The 22914-nt window shown below is 39.0% G+C and overlaps 1 protein-coding gene across 1 annotated transcript; it reads left to right on the top strand.

Annotated features, from left to right (window-relative positions):
• Positions 1-11512: 11512 nt before the first annotated feature.
• On the top strand, positions 11513-19862 carry LOC128227087 (uncharacterized). The gene is made up of 12 exons (XM_052937293.1): positions 11513-11547; positions 13409-13560; positions 14095-14181; positions 14447-14644; positions 14825-15385; positions 15630-15762; positions 15983-16068; positions 16572-16761; positions 16886-17025; positions 17168-17248; positions 18233-18308; positions 18584-19862. Exons 2-12 carry the CDS (start codon positions 13428-13430, stop codon positions 18795-18797), a joined length of 1899 nt encoding a protein of 632 aa, XP_052793253.1. The 5' UTR covers positions 11513-11547; positions 13409-13427; the 3' UTR covers positions 18798-19862.
• Positions 19863-22914: the final 3052 nt, after the last annotated feature.

Below are 22914 nucleotides of genomic sequence, written 5' to 3'. Positions count from 1 at the left end.
GTTGTCCATTCCATCTCTATATAGATCACCAGCATGACTGACACTACAGTAGTTTTCCACTCAATCTTTACATAGATCACCAGCATGACTGACACTACAGTAGTTATCCTCCTCATCTCTACATAGACCACCAGCATGACTGACACTTCAGTAGTTGTCCATTCCATCTCTACATAGATCACCAGCATGACTGACACTACAGTAGTTTTCCACTCAATCTCTACATAGATCACCAGCATGACTGACACTACTGTAGTTTTCCACTCAATCTCTACATGGATGACCAGCATGACTGACACTACAGTAGTTGTCCACCCCATCTCTACATAGACCACCAGCATCACTGACACTACAGTAGCTGTCCACTCCATCTCTACATAGATCACCAGCATGACTGACACTTCATTAGTTGTCCACTCCGTCTCTACATAGATCACCAGCATCACTGACACTACAGTAGTTGTCCACTCCATCTCTACATACACCACCAGCATCACTGACACTAGAGTAGTTTTCCACTCCATTTCTACATAGATCACCAGCATGACTGACACTTCAGTAGTTGTCCACTCCGTCTCTACATAGATCACCAGGATGACTGACACTACAGTAGTTGTCCACTCCATCTCTACATAGACCTCCAGCATGACTGACACTACAGTAGTTGTCAACTCCATTTTTACCTAGACCACCAGCATGACTGACACTTCAGTAGTTGTCCACTCCGTCTCTACATAGATCACCAGCATGACTGACACTACAGCAGCTGTCCACTCCGTCTCTACATAGATCACCAGCATGACTGACACTTCAGTAGTTGTCCACTCCGTCTCTACATAGATCACCAGCATGACTGACACTACAGCAGCTGTCCACCCCATCTCTACATAGACCACCAGGATGACTGACACTACAGTAGGTGTCCACTCCATCTCTACATAGACCACCAACATGACTGACACTACAATAGTTGTCCACTCCATCTCTACATAGACCACCAGCATGACTGACACTACAGAAGTTGTCCACTCCATCTCTACATAGACCACCAACATGACTGACGCTACAGTAGGTGTCCACTCCATCTCTACATTAAGGACCAGCATGACTGACACTACAGTAGTTGTCCACTCCATCTCTACATAGACCACCAGCATGACTGGCACTACAGTAGTTGTCCACTCCATCTCTACATAGATCACCAGCATGACTGACACTACTGTAGTTGCCACTCCATCTCTACATAGATCACCAACATGACTGACACTACAGAAGTTGTCCACTCCATCTCTACATGGACCACCAACATGACTGACACTACAGTAGTTGTCCACTCCATCACTACATAGACCACCAGCATGACTGACACTTCAGTAGTTGTCCACCCCATCTCTACATTGATCACCAGCATGACTGACACTTCAGTAGGTGTCCACTCCATCTCTACATAGACCACCAGCATGACTGACACTACAGTAGTTGTCCACTCCATTTCTACATAGATCACCAGCATCACTGACACTACAGTAGTTGTCCACTCCATCTCTATATACACCACCAGCATCACTGACACTAGAGTAGTTGTCCACTCCATTTCTACATAGATCACCAGCATGACTGACACTTCAGTAGTTGTCCACTCCGTCTCTACATAGACCACCAACATGACTGACGCTACAGTAGGTGTCCACTCCATCTCTACATTAAGGACCAGCATGACTGACACTACAGTAGTTGTCCACTCCATCTCTACATAGACCACCAGCATTACTAACACTTAAGTAGTTGTCCACCACTTCTCTTCATAGACCACCAGCATGACTGACACTTCAGTAGTTGTCCACCCCATCTCTACATTAATCACCAGCATGACTGACACTTCAGTAGGTGTCCACTCCATCTCTACATAGATCACCAGCATGACTGATACTACAGTAGTTGTCCACTCCATCTCTACATAGATCACCAGCATGACTGACACTTCAGTTGTTGTCCATTCCATCTCTACATAGATCACCAGCATGACTGACACTACAGTAGCTGTCCACTACATGTATACATAGACCACCAGGATGACTGACACTACTGTAGTTTTCCACTCAATCTCTACATAGATCACCAGCATGACTGACACTACAGTAGTTGTCCACCCCATTTCTACATAGACCACCAGCATCACTGACACTACAGTAGCTGTCCACTCCATCTCTACATAGATCACCAGCATGACTGACACTTCATTAGTTGTCCACTCCGTCTCTACATAGATCACCAGCATCACTGACACTACAGTAGTTGTCCACTCCATCTCTACATACACCACCAGCATCACTGACACTAGAGTAGTTGTCCACTCCATTTCTACATAGATCACCAGCATGACTGACACTTCAGTAGTTGTCCACTCCGTCTCTACATAGATCACCAGCATGACTGACAATACAGTAGTTGTCCACTCCATCTCTACATAGACCACCAGCATGACTTACACTACAGTAGTTGTCCACTCCATTTCTACATAGATCACCAGCATGACTGACACTTCAGTAGTTGTCCACTCCGTCTCTACATAGATCACCAGCATGACTGACACTACAGCAGCTGTCCACCCCATCTCTACATAGACCACCAGGATGACTGACACTACAGTAGGTGTCCACTCTATCTCTACATAGACCACCAACATAACTGACGCTACAATAGTTGTCGACTCCATCTCTACATAGACCACCAGCATGACTGACACTACAGTAGTTGTCCACTCCATCTCTACATAGACCACCAACATGACTGACGCTACAGTAGGTGTCCACTCCATCTCTACATTAAGGACCAGCATGACTGACACTACAGTAGTTGTCCACTCCATCTCTACATAGACCACCAGCATGACTAACACTTCAGTAGTTGTCCAACACTTCTCTACATAGACCACCAGCATGACTGACACTTCAGTAGTTGTCCACCCCATCTCTACATTAATCACCAGCATGACTGACACTTCAGTAGGTGTCCACTCCATCTCTACATAGACCACCAGCATGACTGTCACTATAGTAGTTGTCCACTCCATCTCTACATAGATCACCAGCATGACTGACGCTACAGTAGTTGTCCACTCCATCTCTACATAGACCACCAGCATAACTGACACTTTAGTAGTTGTCCACCCCATCTCTACATAGACCACCAGCATGACTAACACTTTAGTAGTTGTCCACTTCATCTCTACATAGATCACCAACATGACTGACACTACAGTAGGTGTCCACTTCATCTCTACATAGACCACCAGCATGACTGACACTTTAGTAGTTGTCCCCTTCATCTCTCTATAGACCACCAGCATGACTGACACTACAGTAGTTGTCCACTCCATCTCTACATAGACCACCAGCTTGACTGACACTACAGTAGTTGTCCACTCCATCTCTTCATAGACCACCAGCATGACTAACACTTCAGTAGTTGTCCACCACTTCTCTTCATAGACCACCAGCATGACTGACACTTCAGTAGTTGTCCACCCCATCTCTACATTAATCACCAGCATGACTGACACTTCAGTAGGTGTCCACTCCATCTCTACATAGATCACCAGCATGACTGATACTACAGTAGTTGTCCACTCCATCTCTACATAGATCACCAGCATGACTGACACTTCAGTAGTTGTCCATTCCATCTCTACATAGATCACCAGCATGACTGACACTACAGTAGCTGTCCACTCCATGTATGCATAGACCATCAGGATGACTGACACTACTGTAGTTTTCCACTCAATCTCTACATAGATCACCAGCATGACTGACACTACAGTAGTTGTCCACCCCATCTCTACATAGACCACCAGCATCACTGACACTTCAGTAATTGTCCACTCCATCTCTACATAGACCACCAGCTTGACTGACACTACAGTAGTTGTCCACTCCATTTCTACATAGATCACCAGCATGACTGACACTACATTAGTTGTCCACCCCATCTCTACATGGACCACCAGGATGACTGACACTACAGTAAGTGTCCACTCCATCTTTTCATAGATCACCATCATGACTGACACTACAGTAGCTGTCCACTCCATGTATACATAGACCACCAGGATGACTGACACTACTGTAGTTTTCCACTCAATCTCTACATAGATCACCAGCATGACTGACACTTCAGTAGTTGTCCACCCCATCTCTACATAGACCACCAGCATCACTGACACTACAGTAGCTGTCCACTCCATCTCTACATAGATCACCAGCATGACTGACACTTCCTTAGTTGTCCACTCCGTCTCTACATAGATCACCAGCATCACTGACACTACAGTAGTTGTCCACTCCATCTCTACATAAACCACCAGCATCACTGACACTAGAGTAGTTGTCCACTCCATTTCTACATAGATCACCAGCATGACTTACACTTCAGAAGTTGTCCACTCCGTCTCTACATAGATCACCAGCATGACTGAGACTACAGTAGTTGTCCACTCCATCTCTACATAGACCACCAGCATGACTGACACTACAGTAGTTGTCCACTCCATCTCTACATAGACCACCAGCATGACTGACACTACAGTAGTTGTCCACTCCATTTCTACATAGATCACCAGTATGACTGACACTTCAGTAGTTGTCCACTCCGTCTCTACATAGATCACCAGCATGACTGACACTACAGCAGCTGTCCACCCCATCTCTACATAGACCACCAGGATGACTGACACTACAGAAGGTGTCCACTCCATCTCTACATAGACCACCAACATGACTGACGCTACAATAGTTGTCCACTCCATCTCTACATAGACCACCAGCATGACTGACACTACAGTAGTTGTCCACTCCATCTCTACATAGACCACCAACATGACTGACGCTACAGTAGGTGTCCACTCCATCTCTACATTAAGGACTAGCATGACTGACACTACAGTAGTTGTCCACTCCATCTCTACATAGACCACCAGCATGACTAACACTTCAGTAGTTGTCCACCACTTCTCTACATAGACCACCAGCATGACTGACACTTCAGTAGTTGTCCACCCCATCTCTACATTAATCACCAGCATGACTGACACTTCAGTAGGTGTCCATTCCATCTCTACATAGACCACCAGCATGACTGTCACTACAGTAGTTGTCCACTCTATCTCTACATAGATCACCAGCCTGGCTGACACTACAGTAGTTGTCAACCCCATCTCTACATTAATCACCAGCATGACTGACACTTCAGTAGTTGTCCACTCCATCTCTACATAGACCACCAGCATGACTGACACTACAGTAGTTGTCAACCCCATCTCTACATTAATCACCAGCATGACTGACACTTCAGTAGTTGTCCACTCCATCTCTACATAGACCACCAACATGACTGTCACTACAGTAGTTGTCCCCTCCATCTCTACATAGATCACCAGCATGACTGACGCTACAGTAGGTGTGCACTCCATCTCTACATAGACCACCAGCATAACTGACACTTTAGTAGTTGCCCACCCCATCTCTACATAGACCACCAGCATGACTAACACTTTAGTAGTTGTCCACTTCATCTCTACATAGATCACCAACATGACTGACACTACAGTAGGTGTCCACTTCATCTCTACATAGACCTGCAGCATGACTGACACTTCAGTAGTTGTCCCCTCCATCTCTCTATAGACCACCAGCATGACTGACACTACAGTAGTTGTCCACTCCATCTCTACATAGACCACCAGCATGACTGACACTACAGTAGTTGTCCACTCCATCTCTACATAGACCACCAGCATGACTGACACTACAGTAGTTGTCCACTCCATCTCTACATAGACCACCAGCATGACTGACACTACAGTAGTTGTCCACTCCATCTCTACATAGACCACCAGCATGACTGACACTTCAGTAGTTGTCCCCTCCATCTCTCTATAGACCACCAGCATGACTGACACTACAGTAGTTGTCCACTCCATCTCTACATAGACCACCAACATGACTGACACTACAGTAGTTGTCCACTCCATCTCTACATAGACCACCAGCATGACTGACACTACAGTAGTTGTCCACTCCATCTCTACATAGACCACCAACATGACTGTCACTACAGTAGTTGTCCACTCCATCTGTACATAGATCACCAGCATGACTGACGCTACAGTAGGTGTGCACTCCATCTCTACATAGACCACCAGCATAACTGACACTTTAGTAGTTGCCCACCCCATCTCTACATAGACCACCAGCATGACTAACACTTTAGTAGTTGTCCACTTCATCTCTACATAGATCACCAACATGACTGACACTACAGTAGGTGTCCACTTCATCTCTACATAGACCTCCAGCATGACTGACACTTCAGTAGTTGTCCCCTCCATCTCTATAGACCACCAGCATGACTGACACTACAGTAGTTGTCCACTCCATCTCTACATAGACCACCAGCATGACTGACACTACAGTAGTTGTCCACTCCATCTCTACATAGACCACCAGCATGACTGACACTACAGTAGTTGTCCACTCCATCTCTACATAGACCACCAGCATGACTGACACTACAGTAGTTGTCCACTCCATCTCTACATAGACCACCAGCATGACTGACACTTCAGTAGTTGTCCCCTCCATCTCTCTATAGACCACCAGCATGACTGACACTACAGTAGTTGTCCACTCCATCTCTACATAGACCACCAACATGACTGACACTACAGTAGTTGTCCACTCCATCTCTACATAGACCACCAGCATGACTGACACTACAGTAGTTGTCCACTCCATCTCTACATAGACCACCAGCATGACTGACACTACAGTAGTTGTCCACTCCATCTGTACATAGACCACCAGCATGACTGACTCTACAGTAGTTGTCCACTCCATCTGTACATAGACCACCAGCATGACTGACTCTACAGGTGTAGTCCGCTCCATCTGTATTGATTTTGATTCATTATTGGAACTTTTTTAATCACATTTAAAATGATTTTCTTTGAATATATGTCGATTAGGTTGGCCGTTCCTACATAATTTGTTGGACAAGTTATAACAGGCCATTGCATTGCTTTTACAGAGATATGGTTAAAGAGATTGGTAACGGAATATTGAAAAACAAACACTTTCAAAGAAAACACATGTATTGTACGTGTATTATTAATTTGCCACCATAAAGCCTTACTCATTTTTTCCCCAGATAATTTGACACTGGAATGTTCTGTTAACCGCATGCGAAAGAATTTGCAGGTGCGTGATGTCAGCCGGATAACTTAAAGAATTATCCGGAGAATATACAAAGATTTAGTTTTTCGACCGGATTTCGTTTTTGGTCGGAACTATAAATTTATTATCAGGTCGCCTTTATTTTTTCTCTTACCGAGCTATATAGGTTGAGAACCAACTCGCAAACAAATCGCGAACTTGAGACCTAAACGGTAGAAAACTGGTTTCCCGGCTTTGGATTGTACGAACTACAGTGGAGAAGGTGGAGAACAAACTTTTAAGAGCTGTATGTGACACGCTACCCTACCATCCTAGAAATCACCATTCTGAGAAAACTCATTTGGGCCTTAAACGGTAGAAACCCCTTTTTCGGCTGGGTCTGGTACACACTAGGGTGGAGCAGGCGGAGAATCACCTAGTATGTGTTGTAGAGGACACATACACTTACCTTCCCATATAGGTCACCATACCGGGAAACCCGTTGTCCGGCGAGGCAAGTTTTAACATTCGTTTACTGGATTTTTGCACAAAGTGAACATGCACATCAACAGCCAGGTCGTGGTAGACTTCGAATAATGTGGTTCGGAAGTAACTGTCTATGGATGCTCAAGCGGCTGTAAACCTCCTCCTTGCGTTTTCTACATCGACTAAAGTATGCATTCCTCGCGTCATATATGATTCGGTATCAACTAGGAAACACGTCCCTAAATACACGGCCGTTAGTGCGGCCGGAAACGCAATTTTTCCTTTCTCTGTACAGCGAATTTCGCGGAAGCCTCCTTAAGTTCTCAAGGCCATGGAAAGCACGGGTAATACGAATACTTGTGCCAGCAAAACGATTTGCTCTACCGAGAACTTTGTTAACCTGTGTGTCAGAAAATGATATCAAAATTGATCATATACAAATCATAAATCCACACGCAATACATATTGCAAACTAGGGTAGTTTGTATTCCATTAAAGTGCAGTACGGCCACATTCCACTCAGTTGACGTCATGTCATAACAAGTATCGTTGCGCGATGTCCAACAGTAGTGTCAGTCTCCACCTCCTTTTAAAAATTATGTGAAACATATTGTGACCTGTATTAGTAAAATGTTGTTGTTGCTGTTTTCATCCAGAGAAGTAAAAGTAATCTATTTAACGGCTACATTTAGGTCAGGAATGTGGACAATGAAGGTATCGGCCCGTAAGAACCCTTGTTTTACTATCGGGCTGCAAGGTTTGCCCCACCAGGGTCGGATAGGGCAAATACGAAAGACACCTGGGATTGATTGAACTAAGACTGTACAACATTTCCAATTTGTCTAATAACATTAAAGAAACGGCAATTGCGAATACACATCCACATTGGTATATTATCTTGCCGGTTGATTTAAAGCACTGATACGCAGAATACAGCTCTACCGGGTTTGAAATTGTACGGAGTATACCATTTCCTCAGTATTACCCTTTAAATGTCGAGCGCCAAACAAGGTCATTACTGATACCGTAGTTTATGTCGTCTTTCTGTGGGACAGGCCCGGTCAGGGGACTTTGTTGCATTATTCATCAGCTTTTGACGTGCCTGAAACTTGTGGCGAGTTTCAAATGTTTTCATACATGTATTAAAATTATATTGTAACTCATGGTTATGCGGATCGTAGTGTGTTATTTTTTTCTTATTGTCACAATCGATGTCGGTGATGGTCAGCCTATGTTAATGTTTTTTTTAAATGTTAGGATCGCAAACAGCAGCAGCCGTGTGTCAGAAAAAACGATCTAATCAGGATACTTGGCGGGTCCAATGTGTCAGCACCTTCATTTGGAGGGAATAAACTCCTGCTTCAGTGGCATATGAAGGGGGTCAACGTGAAATGTGTTCGCCGAATTTTAAGTGAGGGAAATTGTGTGAAGCCGAATAAAATGGCGGCGTTGAAAAGAATTTCGGTGTTTCAAGGATGTATTTTCACCTGGTAAGTAAGTTATATCACCTTTCTCGCAATATAAATACGCCTACCCGGAGACCACACGTGTAAGCGTCTCCCGGTTTTTTACCCTATGTTTCTAGAGGCCTTTACAAAAAAGTTATTGAATGTATAAGCTGAACGATTGATTGTTTACAAAGTGAAAATAGAAAATTGCGTGACTTGAAACGGTGTTTTCGGCCCTAGTTTACCATTGTTGTACCTGTTTTAGCTATTTGTTATTGAATATTTACATTATTTATCTTTTCGACCGCTACTGCACTTACATGGGTATTATACGGTCGATTTTTTTTATGTTTAAACACCTTGTATGTTGGGCGACGAAGTTTTATGCAGATTTTGTGTGAAGCAGAATCAGAATAAGCGTGCTTTAAAGCTGCATTTTCACAGATTAAACGGTTTGACAACTTTTTAATTTAAGTCCTGGAACGCGCCATTTTTGCGAAAATCCATGGGAACCCGCTTTATAAGACTGCCGACAAAAAATTATAATTAAATTTAAAAAAAATATGTTTTATGCTTTTTTTTTAAATCGTTAGGAACGGTTTAAGCAATAAAATATTATTTTTACGGAACTAATCTGCGATCTGATTTTTGATCAACAATCTTTTAATATCAGTTTACTATTACTTACGCAAATAATTGTTCTTACCAAGACAAAAAATAAAAGAAAGTTGTAAAAACGGAATATCTGTGTGAGTGCAACATTAATAGCGTTCTTTAGACAAATTTTAATATAAATAAAAAAAAAAAATGTGGTACCCGATTAGAACATACCGCGTGTTTTTAATGCAAAATTACAGTCCAGATACACCTGTGTACTATTTTAGCAAGATTGTATACTCTAAAATTCACCATTTTACACTGACCGAAGATAAATTTATCGTATGGGAAGACCCCACAGCCTCTTTTTAATTCATAGACGATGTTGAGGGTATAAACACTTCACTGCGGTCAATAACTTACGTTCACTGAAATACGTGTACCAATGTTAAGGTAGTCTTAAAGGGTCTAGAATAAATAGTTGAGTGGGTTATACATTTGCGTGAAATTCCACTATCTATAATCCTGCATTGATAAGAATACCATATACTCTTAACAAATTGTTTTAGACCAGCTTAGACAACATAAATATCAGTACATTTCAGTGAAAGTAAGTCATTGTGCTTTATTATTATATCATAACATTTATTTCATACATATATTTTGTTATTTAGCGTTGTACCCAAAGATCCATTGCAAGACAACTGCCGGGGTTGGTGGGGTTGGGTATGGGTATGGGTAGACTTAAATTGCTTTAAAACGTATTTTCGTTGGTAAGATAAAATTAGACTGATAATATTGCATTCATTGTATTTGCCGTATTGCGGGACGTTCGTGTTACATCAAGAGTTCTTACATTTATTTACCGAGTAATAATTTGATTTCCGAGTTCATATAGATGAATTGCTGGAATACTATACAAGTAATTTTGCATAACAAATACACGGTACGTTCAAATTTCCTTTTGTTCTAATTATTAACATGTGTTAAAGCTCATGTCTTAATTAAACTTTTATTAACGCATGTATATTCTGATTCTGCTTCACACAAAAACTGCATAAAACTTCGTCGCCCAACATAAAAGGTGTTTAAACATGAAAAAATCGGCCGTATAATACCCATGTAAGTGCAGTAGCGGTCGAAAAGATAAATAGAGCAAATATTCAATAACAAATAGCTAAAACAGGTACAACAATGGTAAACTAGGGCCGAAAACACCGTTTCAAGTCGCGCAATTTTCTATTTTCACTTTGTAAACAATCAATCGTTCAGCTTATACATTCAATAACTTTTTTGTAAAGGCCTCTAGAAACATAGGTTAAAAACCGAGAGACGCTTACACGTGTGGTCTCCGGGTAGGCGTATTTATATTGCGAGAAAGGTGATATAACTTACTTACCAGGTGAAAATACATCCTTGAAACACCGAAATTCCTTTCAACGCCGCCATTTTATTCGGCTTCACACAATTTCCCTCACTTTAAATTCGGCGAACACATTTCACGTTGGATCCCCTGATATGGCCTGTACATTTAAATGACATTTAACCTAAAAGTATTTATTTTTTCTTCATATTCAAATAATTAAACTGCAGTAATACTCATTTATTTTTATGCTTGGACATTTTGAAATTGTGTTTTGTTTAATGTGCGTGATGCCTTGAACACGACCAATGCTATTATAAAAATAGGTTTCAAAAACAGTATATTGAACCCTGCATATATAGTATTGTGTAACCGATAGTCAATGTCGGTATTCGACTAAGGGAAGTAATGCAAAGAAAACAAAAAGATAAACAGTAATCGGGTAAAAATTGTTTTTAATTTATATATTTAACCAATTGTAGCATGTTTCATTCTGTATTAGTCAAAATAAATATCTTATTATGATGCGTTTAGTCAGACAAACGCCATATAATTTACTTACTCCTACTAAGATACCTGTAATAAGTCAATATAATACATTTTCGTGATGTGTTCCAATAATTTTGGTCATACACCACTGAATGAATTTCCTATATTTTCTAAAGTCAGTTAACCAATATGCAGTCGAAATCATATGTAACCTTGAGTAGTTACCTCCGAGTTGGTGGAATTTGCTCTTTAGGGTAACCCTTTATTTTTCGTGTTTTATTAAAACTGCACTTTTAAAGGGACTGTACGTATGATAAAACAGCGGGAAAAAAAGGAAAATTGTCGAAAACAGACATTAACTTGGTATCGATGTGTACAATGCATTGGAACTAACTGAAGTACCACATAGTTTACAATTAATTTTTTTTTGCAGTTTTTTCGTAATTTTCCATTAAAAATATTACTAGGTATGTCTACCTAGTAGAATTTATTCCTTATGCGTGATTGGCTTATCAATGTTATCACGTGATATGACCATGGTAGGTATAAATAGCTTAAAACCATGCAGAAAATTACGATTTTAGAGCCATCCCCACAGTCTGTACAGTATTGTGTTTAAATAGTGAAAATGAAATAAAAATGTCATTTTTTTTTACATATTTTCACTGGGAATCACTTATACTTTTTTGTCTGAACATAATGTAGCTAATAATTGATTGATGATTAAAATGAAAAAAAAATGCCATCAAAACATACTGTACAATTTTACATTGAATCATGGAGAAAGTATTTAAGTCCATGATGACCACTATTGCCTTTGATATCCTTTTCGGAATTATTTAAAATCCACATTTTCATATTTAAACGCTGGACATAGTTTTTAATGTCACAATGCTATTGTTTGGAGGCATTAATGGATTAACTATATGTAAATATAAAAAAAGAATATTTGTTTTATTTTGGTAGTTTGGGATAACCACCTTGATTGGCCCCTAAAGGTCAGAGACCCCTTAATTAGTTTCCTATATATTTTATAGTCGATTTGCATGCGAAATAACATTTGTAGTGCTTAACGACCTCCACACCAAATATAGGAAGAAAGTTCCACTTGTTAGATATATAGCTTAAATATACCACTCGTTTGAACTAAGCCTTCGTAGCACAGTGGATACAACACTGGACTGCAATTTTGGCGACACGGGTTCGAACCCGGTCTCCGACACAATTTTTTTTTTACATTTTGGTCCTTTTTTTTTATACAATTATGATATCAAAGCGTAACACATTCTATTAAATAATTGTCCTGAGATTCGTTACAGAAAAATCTTTTTTTGATGCCAGTCTGGTGTATAGTCCCTTTAACAATAAACATCGTTTGAAATAAGTTACATTACTTATAAGAAAAATGAAATTGGTTGAATGTGACCACTGTGTGATTGATAAAGTAACCACAAAATATGTATTATAAAAAAGTATATCCAGTAGAACCAGCATGTTCAGCCTGTTTTTGAAATCACCAGTCATTCAGCTTTAAATACTATACGAAGGAAATACGCTTTGATTCGCTGCCATGCATGTGTTTTAGATAGAAAAAAAGGCATGTTGCAATTAATTATTAATTCATATATGGAGCCTAGTCTAGACAATTAAGACTATTCATTTAAGATGCTATTTTGTGATTCTTGCTTATGCCATAGGAAGTTTTCATGATGCCTTGTCAAAAATGGTAAAGAAGTGCTTTTAAAGAATATAACTATTTGCTCTATAAAGAAAAAAACCCACATGTAACATATATATGTAATTCTTACAAATAGGATAAATCTGAAAGCAGGAATGGAGGATTCCATGATGAGACTGTTACAACCATTGTTACAACCACTGGAATGTAGTGATAGAAGCCTGCTCCATATGTGTGCAGCTGCCTTGGCCAAACATCCACAACTGCTGAAACACGAAGATACATTTGGTAACATTTTGTTCAATAAACACTTTAAGGGAAATTAAATTAAGTTCTAAGACTTAGTTATCTAATCCTAAGCCCCATTTAAAGCTGCACTCTCACAGATATACCGTTTTTACAACTTTTTTTGTCTTGGAAATATCAAATATTTGGGTAAATATCTGTAGACCAATGATATAAGGTTCCTGACAGTGTTTCCATTTCGAAAATTAATGTTTTATGGCTTAAAACTGTTACTAACGGTTTAAGAAATATCATAAAACATCAATTTTTGATCTAAGATATAAAAATCTGCGATCTAATTTTTTGTCAGCAGTCTTATATAACTGGTTTCCATGGATTTTCGCAAAAATTGGCCCGTTCCAAGACAAAAAAAAGTTGTCAAAACGTTCAATCTGTGAGAGTGCAGCTTTAAAGGTAAACATGCTCAAGCTTCTCACCCAATGATACTAGAGTTTGACCTTGGGTATGGATGCCTGCGTTTCCATCTTAGTGACGGTATTGTGAAACAAACAGCGGTAAAGTGCAGTTATTTTTTAGAACTACCCAGCGAGGTTTTGCAAGTTGTGTGCCAGTATCTAAGCACAGAGGACCTTTTGCAACTTGCACAAGTACTAACAGATAAAGGTGAGAATGTATCGTTCAGTCAGTAATACATGCATGCGTATTTAAAACCTAAAAATGAATGAAATGCATATTTTTGAATTTGAGGACCCTTGTACTTAGTGTTGATTCAGCTGAATTACTTTGTTATATTCATATAAATGATACAATTCGAAGTTATTTTATACACATATATTTATATATATATATATATATATATATATATATATATATATATATATATATATATATATCGTGACGCTTTTTTTTTCTTTAAACCATCATGCAGGTGTTGTCACTAGAAGTGTATGGCTCCAGCACATGCTTTCCATCAACATGTCTCTTCACTTCTTCCTGTTCAAAATGACATCAGGCAGTCATGACTGTGCTTGTTTCCATGGTAACCCAGTGCCGGCGACTGGGCAGTTGGTGCTGAAACAGATCTGTACAATGTTCCCCGTCGACATGAAGACCTCAGGCATTACTGGTAAAACACTATTAAGTGTAACAGTATTTTTATAACAAGATTTTGAGCCTTCCTATACAGATTCAGGCATTTCTGGAATGTTATTTCTATTATACAGTTATTAATACACAAGTTTATCGTAATTGTTTTTGATCAACGTGTTATTTAATTTTTACTCATATTTTATATTTTGTTTTGCAGATTTTGATCTTTTGAGTAGAACTGTCCTTTACTTTACACATGTGTATGATATTTCTTTACGCTGGGGAGAATTGAAGACATTTTCTAAAGACAGGCCTCTTTTCAAAAAAATACCTTCTTTGCAAAAGAGTTTAGTTTCCATGGATATATTCGGTGCACCCCTTAATGTTCCACATGAAGATGCTCACAACGTCAAGGATTTTTTAGAATCGTTGGTTTTGCACGGAAAGCTGGCGCATCTCACATTGCACGTGAAACATGACGATTTGGATGAAGTGAGCGGTTTGTGTCTTTCAGACCTGCTAGTTCCATTTATGTCAACACTTACAGAATCCTGTACAAACCTTGGACGCCACAGTGCTCAATCCAGTTCTGTAGCTGGCGCGTTTGTAAAAGAACCCATTGCTTCTTCAGGTGTAACAAAGGAATGTCGTAAAGGAATCCATGCTATTGACCTGAAGTTTCTTGGAGACTATGACATTAGTTGTTTTAAATTCATCTGGAACATGCCGTATTTGATACATTTAGAAATTGATATCAGTGTCGGAAATCACAGGAAAGGTAAAGCGGGATGATTTAGTTTTTTTAAGTGTTGCTTAAAATATTTAGATTGGATTTATTATATAATTAACGAATGCTGATTTCAAAAGTTTGCATACTTAGGCTACATTTCACTCTTAAATATCGTTTGTTTAGGGGAGGCACGGAGTTAAATTTGAAGGTGTATATTGCTAATTCGGAGTTTGAAGTTATGCAAACAGTTGAAGTTCTTTACTGAGTATGATTTTGTCCCTTGTTGTTTCAGTGTTTTTGGACAATTTACCTATGTTGTTGAATTCACGGAACCTCCAGCACTTGAAGATATCATGCAATAACCCATACAGAGGTGAAGTAGACTTCTTTTCACTTGTCCTGGTACCAATATATTCCATATACAGGTTTGTGTTTTCTGTGTTGTATATAATGTAAATCGGCACTCGAAGGATAATTTCTTCCTAATAATCAGCCATAAGCGCAAATTGTACACACGTACAAATACATTGCTTTGTCCAGTTTGTGTATCTCGATTTGCATTTTTAAAATGCGTAACACTGAAGGAAATATTAATGATTGGTGCATCAACGAAGCCCCTACCGTGTATGTTCTGTTATTCACCAGCACTGATCAAGAACGGCTTCCTTTCCAATACCTTGGTTTAGATGGGCCGCAAAAGAAAATTCAGTGGTTAGACTCCCTGAATGGAGGCAAGTACATGTTCATTAAGTTTTAAAATCGTTATAGTTTTGGTTGCTTTTTGTACTTGGAAAGTCGAGGAATTGTCATAATCCTTGTTGCCCTCGTCCAAATGCCCGAATGTCATTAACGCTGGCTGTTAATTACCGAGTTATGTCCCTTGGTAACCTGTTTATTTAAACAACAGATGATAGTTTGAACTGATAATGTCGTTAATTATGGTTTAGCAAGTTTATTTAATACATTGCAGGAGTAAAATAATCGATAAGTAACTGCTGAACGTAACTTGAAATCCGAAATAAAAATCGTTATATACATGAATTATTACTAGGAAAGAAGCATTCTAATTTCTTTTAGGGTCAGTCATAAGGTACTTAACCACATGCTCTGCATAGTCACGGTTGTAGTGACCGCCTCGCAATGATGTACTAGTCAAGTATTGAATGATTTATAGAAATAAATTTAATTGCATTTATGCATGTGTCATGATATACAAGCCACTTTTCTTTTTTAGGTCCAGTCAATGCTGTTGAGTATTTAGACTTGGTTGGTATGGATTTGACTCCCGACACGTGGCGTCCTATAAAAGACTTCATGAAGATTAATGCTTGTATGACAGGAATAACTTTTGTGGACATGTCGGAAAATTGCAATGACGTTAGCTGCATTTACGAGGAACTTCTGTCGGATGTCATTGGCAAATGGTAAGTAGAAAAATCGCCTAGTTTCTATAAGCACAAATTTCTATGAAAAATTGATGTTAAAAAAGTTATGAAATGAATTAATATATGGATGTAATGCCGTAAAGAAGATATTTACTATTTTCAGCAATGGTCGTTTGAAGACCATGCAGTTGGGCTGTTTGGGGGAAAGATTTCAAAGCAGAGTGTTCTTAAATAATCTGACCACGTCTCTAAGAACTAATCCAGCACTTGTGTGCCTTAGTCTGTGTGATTTATGCTCTAACGGTGAGAATATCGTATATCTTTGCTCTAACTTATTTCATTCCTTGATCAAATGTTTAAAAAAATTAGAAATACGTTGACTCGCACGAAATCATGCCGTATGCCTTGTGCATCTGTTTTATTTATATCTGTGAATTCATTTCAGATACGATGGCTTTGGGATTCGTTGAAGCTATAGAAGAGCTGAACTGTTTGGAGTTTTTTAGGCTGCGGAATGTTCATCTAGGTGAGAAACTTAATGACGGACAAAGAATAAGATACACATACTTAGTAATTTGAAATATTTAACAGACACCATGGCGAGGTCTGAAAATGTATTCAACTCTGTATGCACGGTACAGGTGATCGTAACTTGTTTAACTTTAAATGTTGGGATAATTAAGAGTGTGCGTGCTTGCAAACTAGATTCATCCCCTATAAACTGTTACGCAGACCGTTTGAAATGGTAACCCCATCATTCAGTAAAGATATGTTTAGGTAATGTGTCTGTTGTTTTGTGTCACTCATTCAGTGTCTGTTAGGCCTTGAACCATGAGCCTTTAAGCAGGGTTATTTTGTTTCGACTTTTATCTTGTAGTTCCTAGCGTTGAATTGGTGGTGCGGAAGCCATATTCCTGTTGCCGTCAGTCCAGTTCCATCGATTTGAATTTGAACATTTAAATCGGCGATTTTTTTCTTATAAATTAGTTACGAGCGAGAGTTGTATTTAATCTAAAGGTCTTGAAAAGGGCAAAGACAGACATCATGTATAAAGCTTTATAACAAAGTGGAAAACCTGGGGTTTGATTATGTTTTCATGTACGCTTCTTTGGCTGATCATGGACTACTTGGCACATTTTGGGAAATTCATATTGTATATACTTCATGTAGATCTTAACCGAAATAAATGCAAGTTACCTTTGCTCCCGAGAAGTGTTTTCCCCATGTGTTCATAAATGTTTTCCCATTCATTCGTGTTTCAAGATTGATAGCCAAACTTTGCAAGATATCCAGTCTGCTTCTGTTTACTTAAGTCAATTTTATTCAAATTTCTATCAAACTTCACAGAAATGTACAGCCGCATCGGAATGTGTTTCGTGCATATGCGTTTGTACTCTCGACGCAAAGTTCAAGGCCACACACATAGGACAATCGACTGTCACTCCGACAAGGCCAAATCAGGGGCATTTTTCACATTCCTTGTTATAATATTGATTTACGTCTGTTTCAGGATCTGCCATTTACAAACTTTTAGAAGACGTATTTGTCATCGGATGTAAATTACGACCCGAACATTTCATAGTTGAGTGAGTATCACTTGTTTCTTATTAGTTGACTGTGCATTGAATACAGGTATAGTGTACGTTTATGATTGTAGGCAAGCCAATAATGTAATATTCGCGTTATATTTTTTATTCTGCCCTTTTTAATCAATGTTATTATTAATTGCACTTAACATACCAATGTCTAACTTCGGAGGATATTGCTCCCAGATGTATAATACTAATAGTCCTATACAAGACTTTGACAGATATTTGATGAAATTTGCCATGTAAGTATTATATCATGTTTGTATTTACAGAAAGTGCAAGCTAAGAGCAAATGGGATTGAAGAATTCCTCAACAAAGTGGAACTAAAGGGCATGAAGCATAGGGCAGGGTATGTGTACATGGATATTGCTTCACCCCTGAAAGTAAGGGACGGGATCAGAAAGCAACTGCAACGACTTGGTCTAACCGTAAGATTGGCCTTTGAGCCAGAGCGGGCGATGCTGGAATATGTTGCCCAAATGTGAACCATTTACCTGAAAGCAGCTGCAAAAACTTGATCTAGCCGACAGCTTGGCTTTTGAGCCGAAACGGGCGATGTTGGAACATGTTGCCCAAATGTAACGCATTTACCAGAAAGCAACTGCAACGGCTTAGTCTAACCGTCAGATTGGCGTTTGATTTGGAGTGGGCGATGTTTTGAATTTGATGCCCAAATGTGAACCATTTACCAGAAAGCAACTTCAATGCCTTGATATAACCGTTAGATTGGCTTTTAAATCGAAACGGGCGATGTTTGAACATGTTGTCCAAAAGTTAATCATTTAACAGACACCAACTGCAACGATTTGGTCTAACCGTCAGATTTGCGTTTATTTCGGAGCGAGCGATGTTTGGAACATGTTGCCCATATGTGGCTCATTTGCCAAAATTCAACTGCAACGTACGTCTTTGTAACCGTCAGATTGGCGTATGCGCCGGAGCGGGCGATGTTGGAATATGTTGCCCAAATGTGAACCGTTTACCAGAAACCAACTGCATCGACTAGGTATTAACGTCAGATTAGCCTTTGAGTCGAAAGAAGCGATGTTGGAACATGTTGCCCAACTGGGACTCATTTACCAGAAAACAACTTCAATGGCTTAGTCTAACCGTCAGATTGGCGTTTGATTTGGCGATGTGGGCGATGATTGAATGTGTTTCCCGAATGTAAATCATTTAACAGAAATCATCTGCAACGACTTGTTCTAATCGTCAGATTGGCTTTTAAGTCGGAGCGGATGATGTTTGAACGTGCTACCCAAATATGAGCCATTTACCAGAAAGCAACTGCAACGACTTGGTGTACCCGTCAGATTGGCTTTTGAGTCGGAGACGGCGATGTTGGCACATGTTGCCTGCATGAATTGTTTAGTTGAGTACCTATTAGTTTGTATTTTCTTTTAATGTCATTCTTTGTTAGTTTATTCCTGAAATGATATGTGTTTACTTAGTAGTTTTGCACTTGTATGAAATATATTGATATAAATTTGATTTGATTGGATTATGTTAATGGGTTTTAAGGCGAACACCCGGTCAATAAACGAAAATGAACCGGTCATCATTATTTATTTACATTTTATTTAACTTTCTCCAATGTTAAGGGATTAGCTATGATGTTTATAGATATCTTTTCAAATGTCTAAACAGAGTATATGGTGAGTTTTGCATTGAAGAATAATGTAGAAAAGGGAATTTCATTTTATAATATTGCAATGATAACTGCAGTGAAATCCCAGTAGGGAAAAAATCAAACATGTCCTGTTTAGAGGCACAAGGCCAAAACGACAGTAAATACGAGACACAACCCGACACAAATACAAATCCATAAACATACCAAATGCATCAAATGATAGGATTACTGCATTGGAAAGGTCAGTGAAGCACGAGTTAACTGGAATTCGAGTCTTCTGGGGGCTTAAGTAGTTTATATGACCACTGCTCACCATAACATCACTTGTGTCCCAGCATTTATTAACAAAGTCTGGACAGTGAGTGGTAACAATCATAGACTGAAATGAAGACCAAAACAAAAAACTTTATACAAAAGAAACAAGCAGTTTATTAATGAATATTGGGATAATTCCATGAACATTAGTTTGAGTGATGCAAGAAGCCCAGTAAAACTCGCGACATGTCAATATAAAACAAGCCTTATTTCGAGACATTTCTTCTCGAGTCTGACCGATTTTTGCGGATTCAGCAAGTGTTTATAACGTGTTTTATCTGTTCTGAAAACGCGACCGAATTCATTATGTTTCAGAGATATGTAGTGGACTTGAAAGTATGGTTCAAACCTTGACCCATACGTGTGTTTTGCACGACACTTTGATACGTTTCATTAATGCATTTCAATTGGTGTATGCAATACATCGCAGGCATAGACATTTGGCAAATAGCAGTGTTCTTGACCCCGTGAAACCTCGGCCTTGTTTTTGTGAGTTGAACATGTGACAGCATCCAAAGTGAGTTATTCGCGTCACCTTGATGAGGTGAACATCTGCCCATTGTGACACTCAAATCCGTCAGACGTTGGCGAAAGGGAGTGATCACCTGATCAGATGAAATGTTGGCAATTGAACTCGATGAAGAAGATTTTCATAAGTACTTTTGTAAGTTTCAGTAGCGATGCATCTTACCCAGGCTGGGTAAGATGCATCGCTATTGAAACTTACAAAAGTAAGGTATCTCACGAGAATGTAATCAAAACCTTGTAGCTTTGGAGATATGAAAATTAAATCTCAGATTTGAAAACTGTGTAGATATGCCATCAGTAAGAACAACTAAATACGAGAGTAGAACTTTTTTCCGCGTTGAGATCATGGCAGTCAGGTATGGAACAGCCTCCCAAAGGAAATAAGGTTCTCCCAAAACTTCCTAGAATTAAAAAGGCTGATCCACACCTGGACAGGTCCCTCTTGTAAATGCTCAAAGTGAAAATAATATTTTATATCTTAAAAAATAGAGGAAATTAAGAGTTATAATGTTTCTATTCTAATATCTTATCTGTTGTCTTAACACAATTAGGAGTTTTTTTAGTGGGATGGGTTACACCCACTGGACAAGATGTGGTGTTCATTTCAACGGGAATTTTTAATATGGATATTAATTATCGAAATTGAATAACAAAAACATATGTTTTTGTTGTTGTTGTTTTTTTCAAACTTGAATATATTATTAACATCTATCGAACACAAACAACTACTTCTGTGTTTTGGCAAGTTTTTTTGTTACGATTTGATAAATTCTAAAGACATTCTAACACAGAGGTAGGTTCTGATATTGTCAGGACAGTGGACGGGCAAGATTTGGATGGTTACCTGTACGTAATTCACCCATTCATAAAAGGGGCAGCTATGTCTTTGTACGCTTCTGTTTGATAACGCGGAAATGGCCGTTTATGAAAGCAGAAATTATTGTTTTTCGAAACGGCGGCCCGTTGAGAAATTATGAAAATTGATTATACAGAGGTCAAAATTTGAAGGTAACTTCTTATTAAGCTGTTTGACACTATGGTTGTCCCCATTCTGACAAATTGAGTGGAGATCACGGGTTGTAGCTACTGAATAGAACGAGTTCAAAGTTCCTTCTGTAAAAACTTTCTCGGTGTAAATATTGCCCTCATAACTGTATGTAGAATGTGGTCGTGCTCAAATCTGTGTGAACTTTTATTGAATATGTATTATATTCTGGTCACGGTAAATTCTGCAAATGCCGAATCAACGCTTCCCTTAAATTTGTTAAGTTATGTTAAAACGTTTAGAAAATATTGGGAGGATAAACTGGACAACCTTTATTAGAGGAATATGGATTTGGTTACGTCTGGTTATGGCAAGACGTAGGCGACATTAATATTTTTACCTCGCAGTTTAAACATCGTTTAATCGACTGTATCACTCAGGAGTGGCACGATACAGTGAATACTTCTTCACGATGAGATCTCTATAAACTCGTTAAATCCTTACTCAATACGGAAAATATATTTCCATCAAGTGATGTTTTTAAGTCGCACAAATTTGTTCGAGCGCTCGTGTGATATAGTTGTTCAATTGACCTGTTAAATATCGAAGATGGTCGGCATCTTAACATAGAAAATAATGACAGAATATGTGCGTCCTTCCGTTGATCAACGGAAACAGGTTTTCGTTAGAAGACTAGTTCCATGCGTTTTTAACATGCCGGAGAATTTTTAGGCTACTGTAATAATTCAGTTTTCAATTAGCTGGTACACGGGTCGTTCTGACCTACATGCCTTTTTAGACTCCTACAGTCTGATAATAGTTTTGTAAAAAGACAATGTCAATTTAGATAAAAAATCCACCGTCTAAAATTTGTATAAAGCAATGACACCATTGTATGTTAATAATGTAATGATGTATATATAATATGAGGTATTTTGGACCGGAGGCCAGTATGTACTGATTTATGTTGGGTCGACGGTATACTTTTTCCAATATGTAACCACGAACCTATAAACGGTTTATTGGTCCGTGATGTAACCTATCAAAAACTATTTGCTTTTGTTTCTAGGTCACCATGTTTTGTAATGTCATGTATGTGTGTCATTCATTCGGAAATTAGATCATTAAGCTAATGTTTCTTGTT

Source organism: Mya arenaria, chromosome 3 (assembly GCF_026914265.1).
Source record: "Mya arenaria isolate MELC-2E11 chromosome 3, ASM2691426v1".
NCBI lineage: Eukaryota > Metazoa > Mollusca > Bivalvia > Myida > Myidae > Mya > Mya arenaria.
Note: the sequence above shows the minus strand (reverse complement) of the source record. Positions and strands in the feature narration are given on the sequence as shown.

Bases quoted from the DNA above. Each gene is read 5' to 3' on its own strand.
- LOC128227087 (XM_052937293.1), top strand. From the start codon at position 13,428: ATGGAGGATTCCATGATGAGACTGTTACAACCATTGTTACAACCACTG. The intron at 13,561-14,094 runs GTAACATTTTGT...GTTATTTTTTAG, and splicing joins GAAACACGAAGATACATTTG to AACTACCCAGCGAGGTTTTG. The intron at 15,763-15,982 runs GTTTGTGTTTTC...GTTATTCACCAG, and splicing joins CCAATATATTCCATATACAG to CACTGATCAAGAACGGCTTC.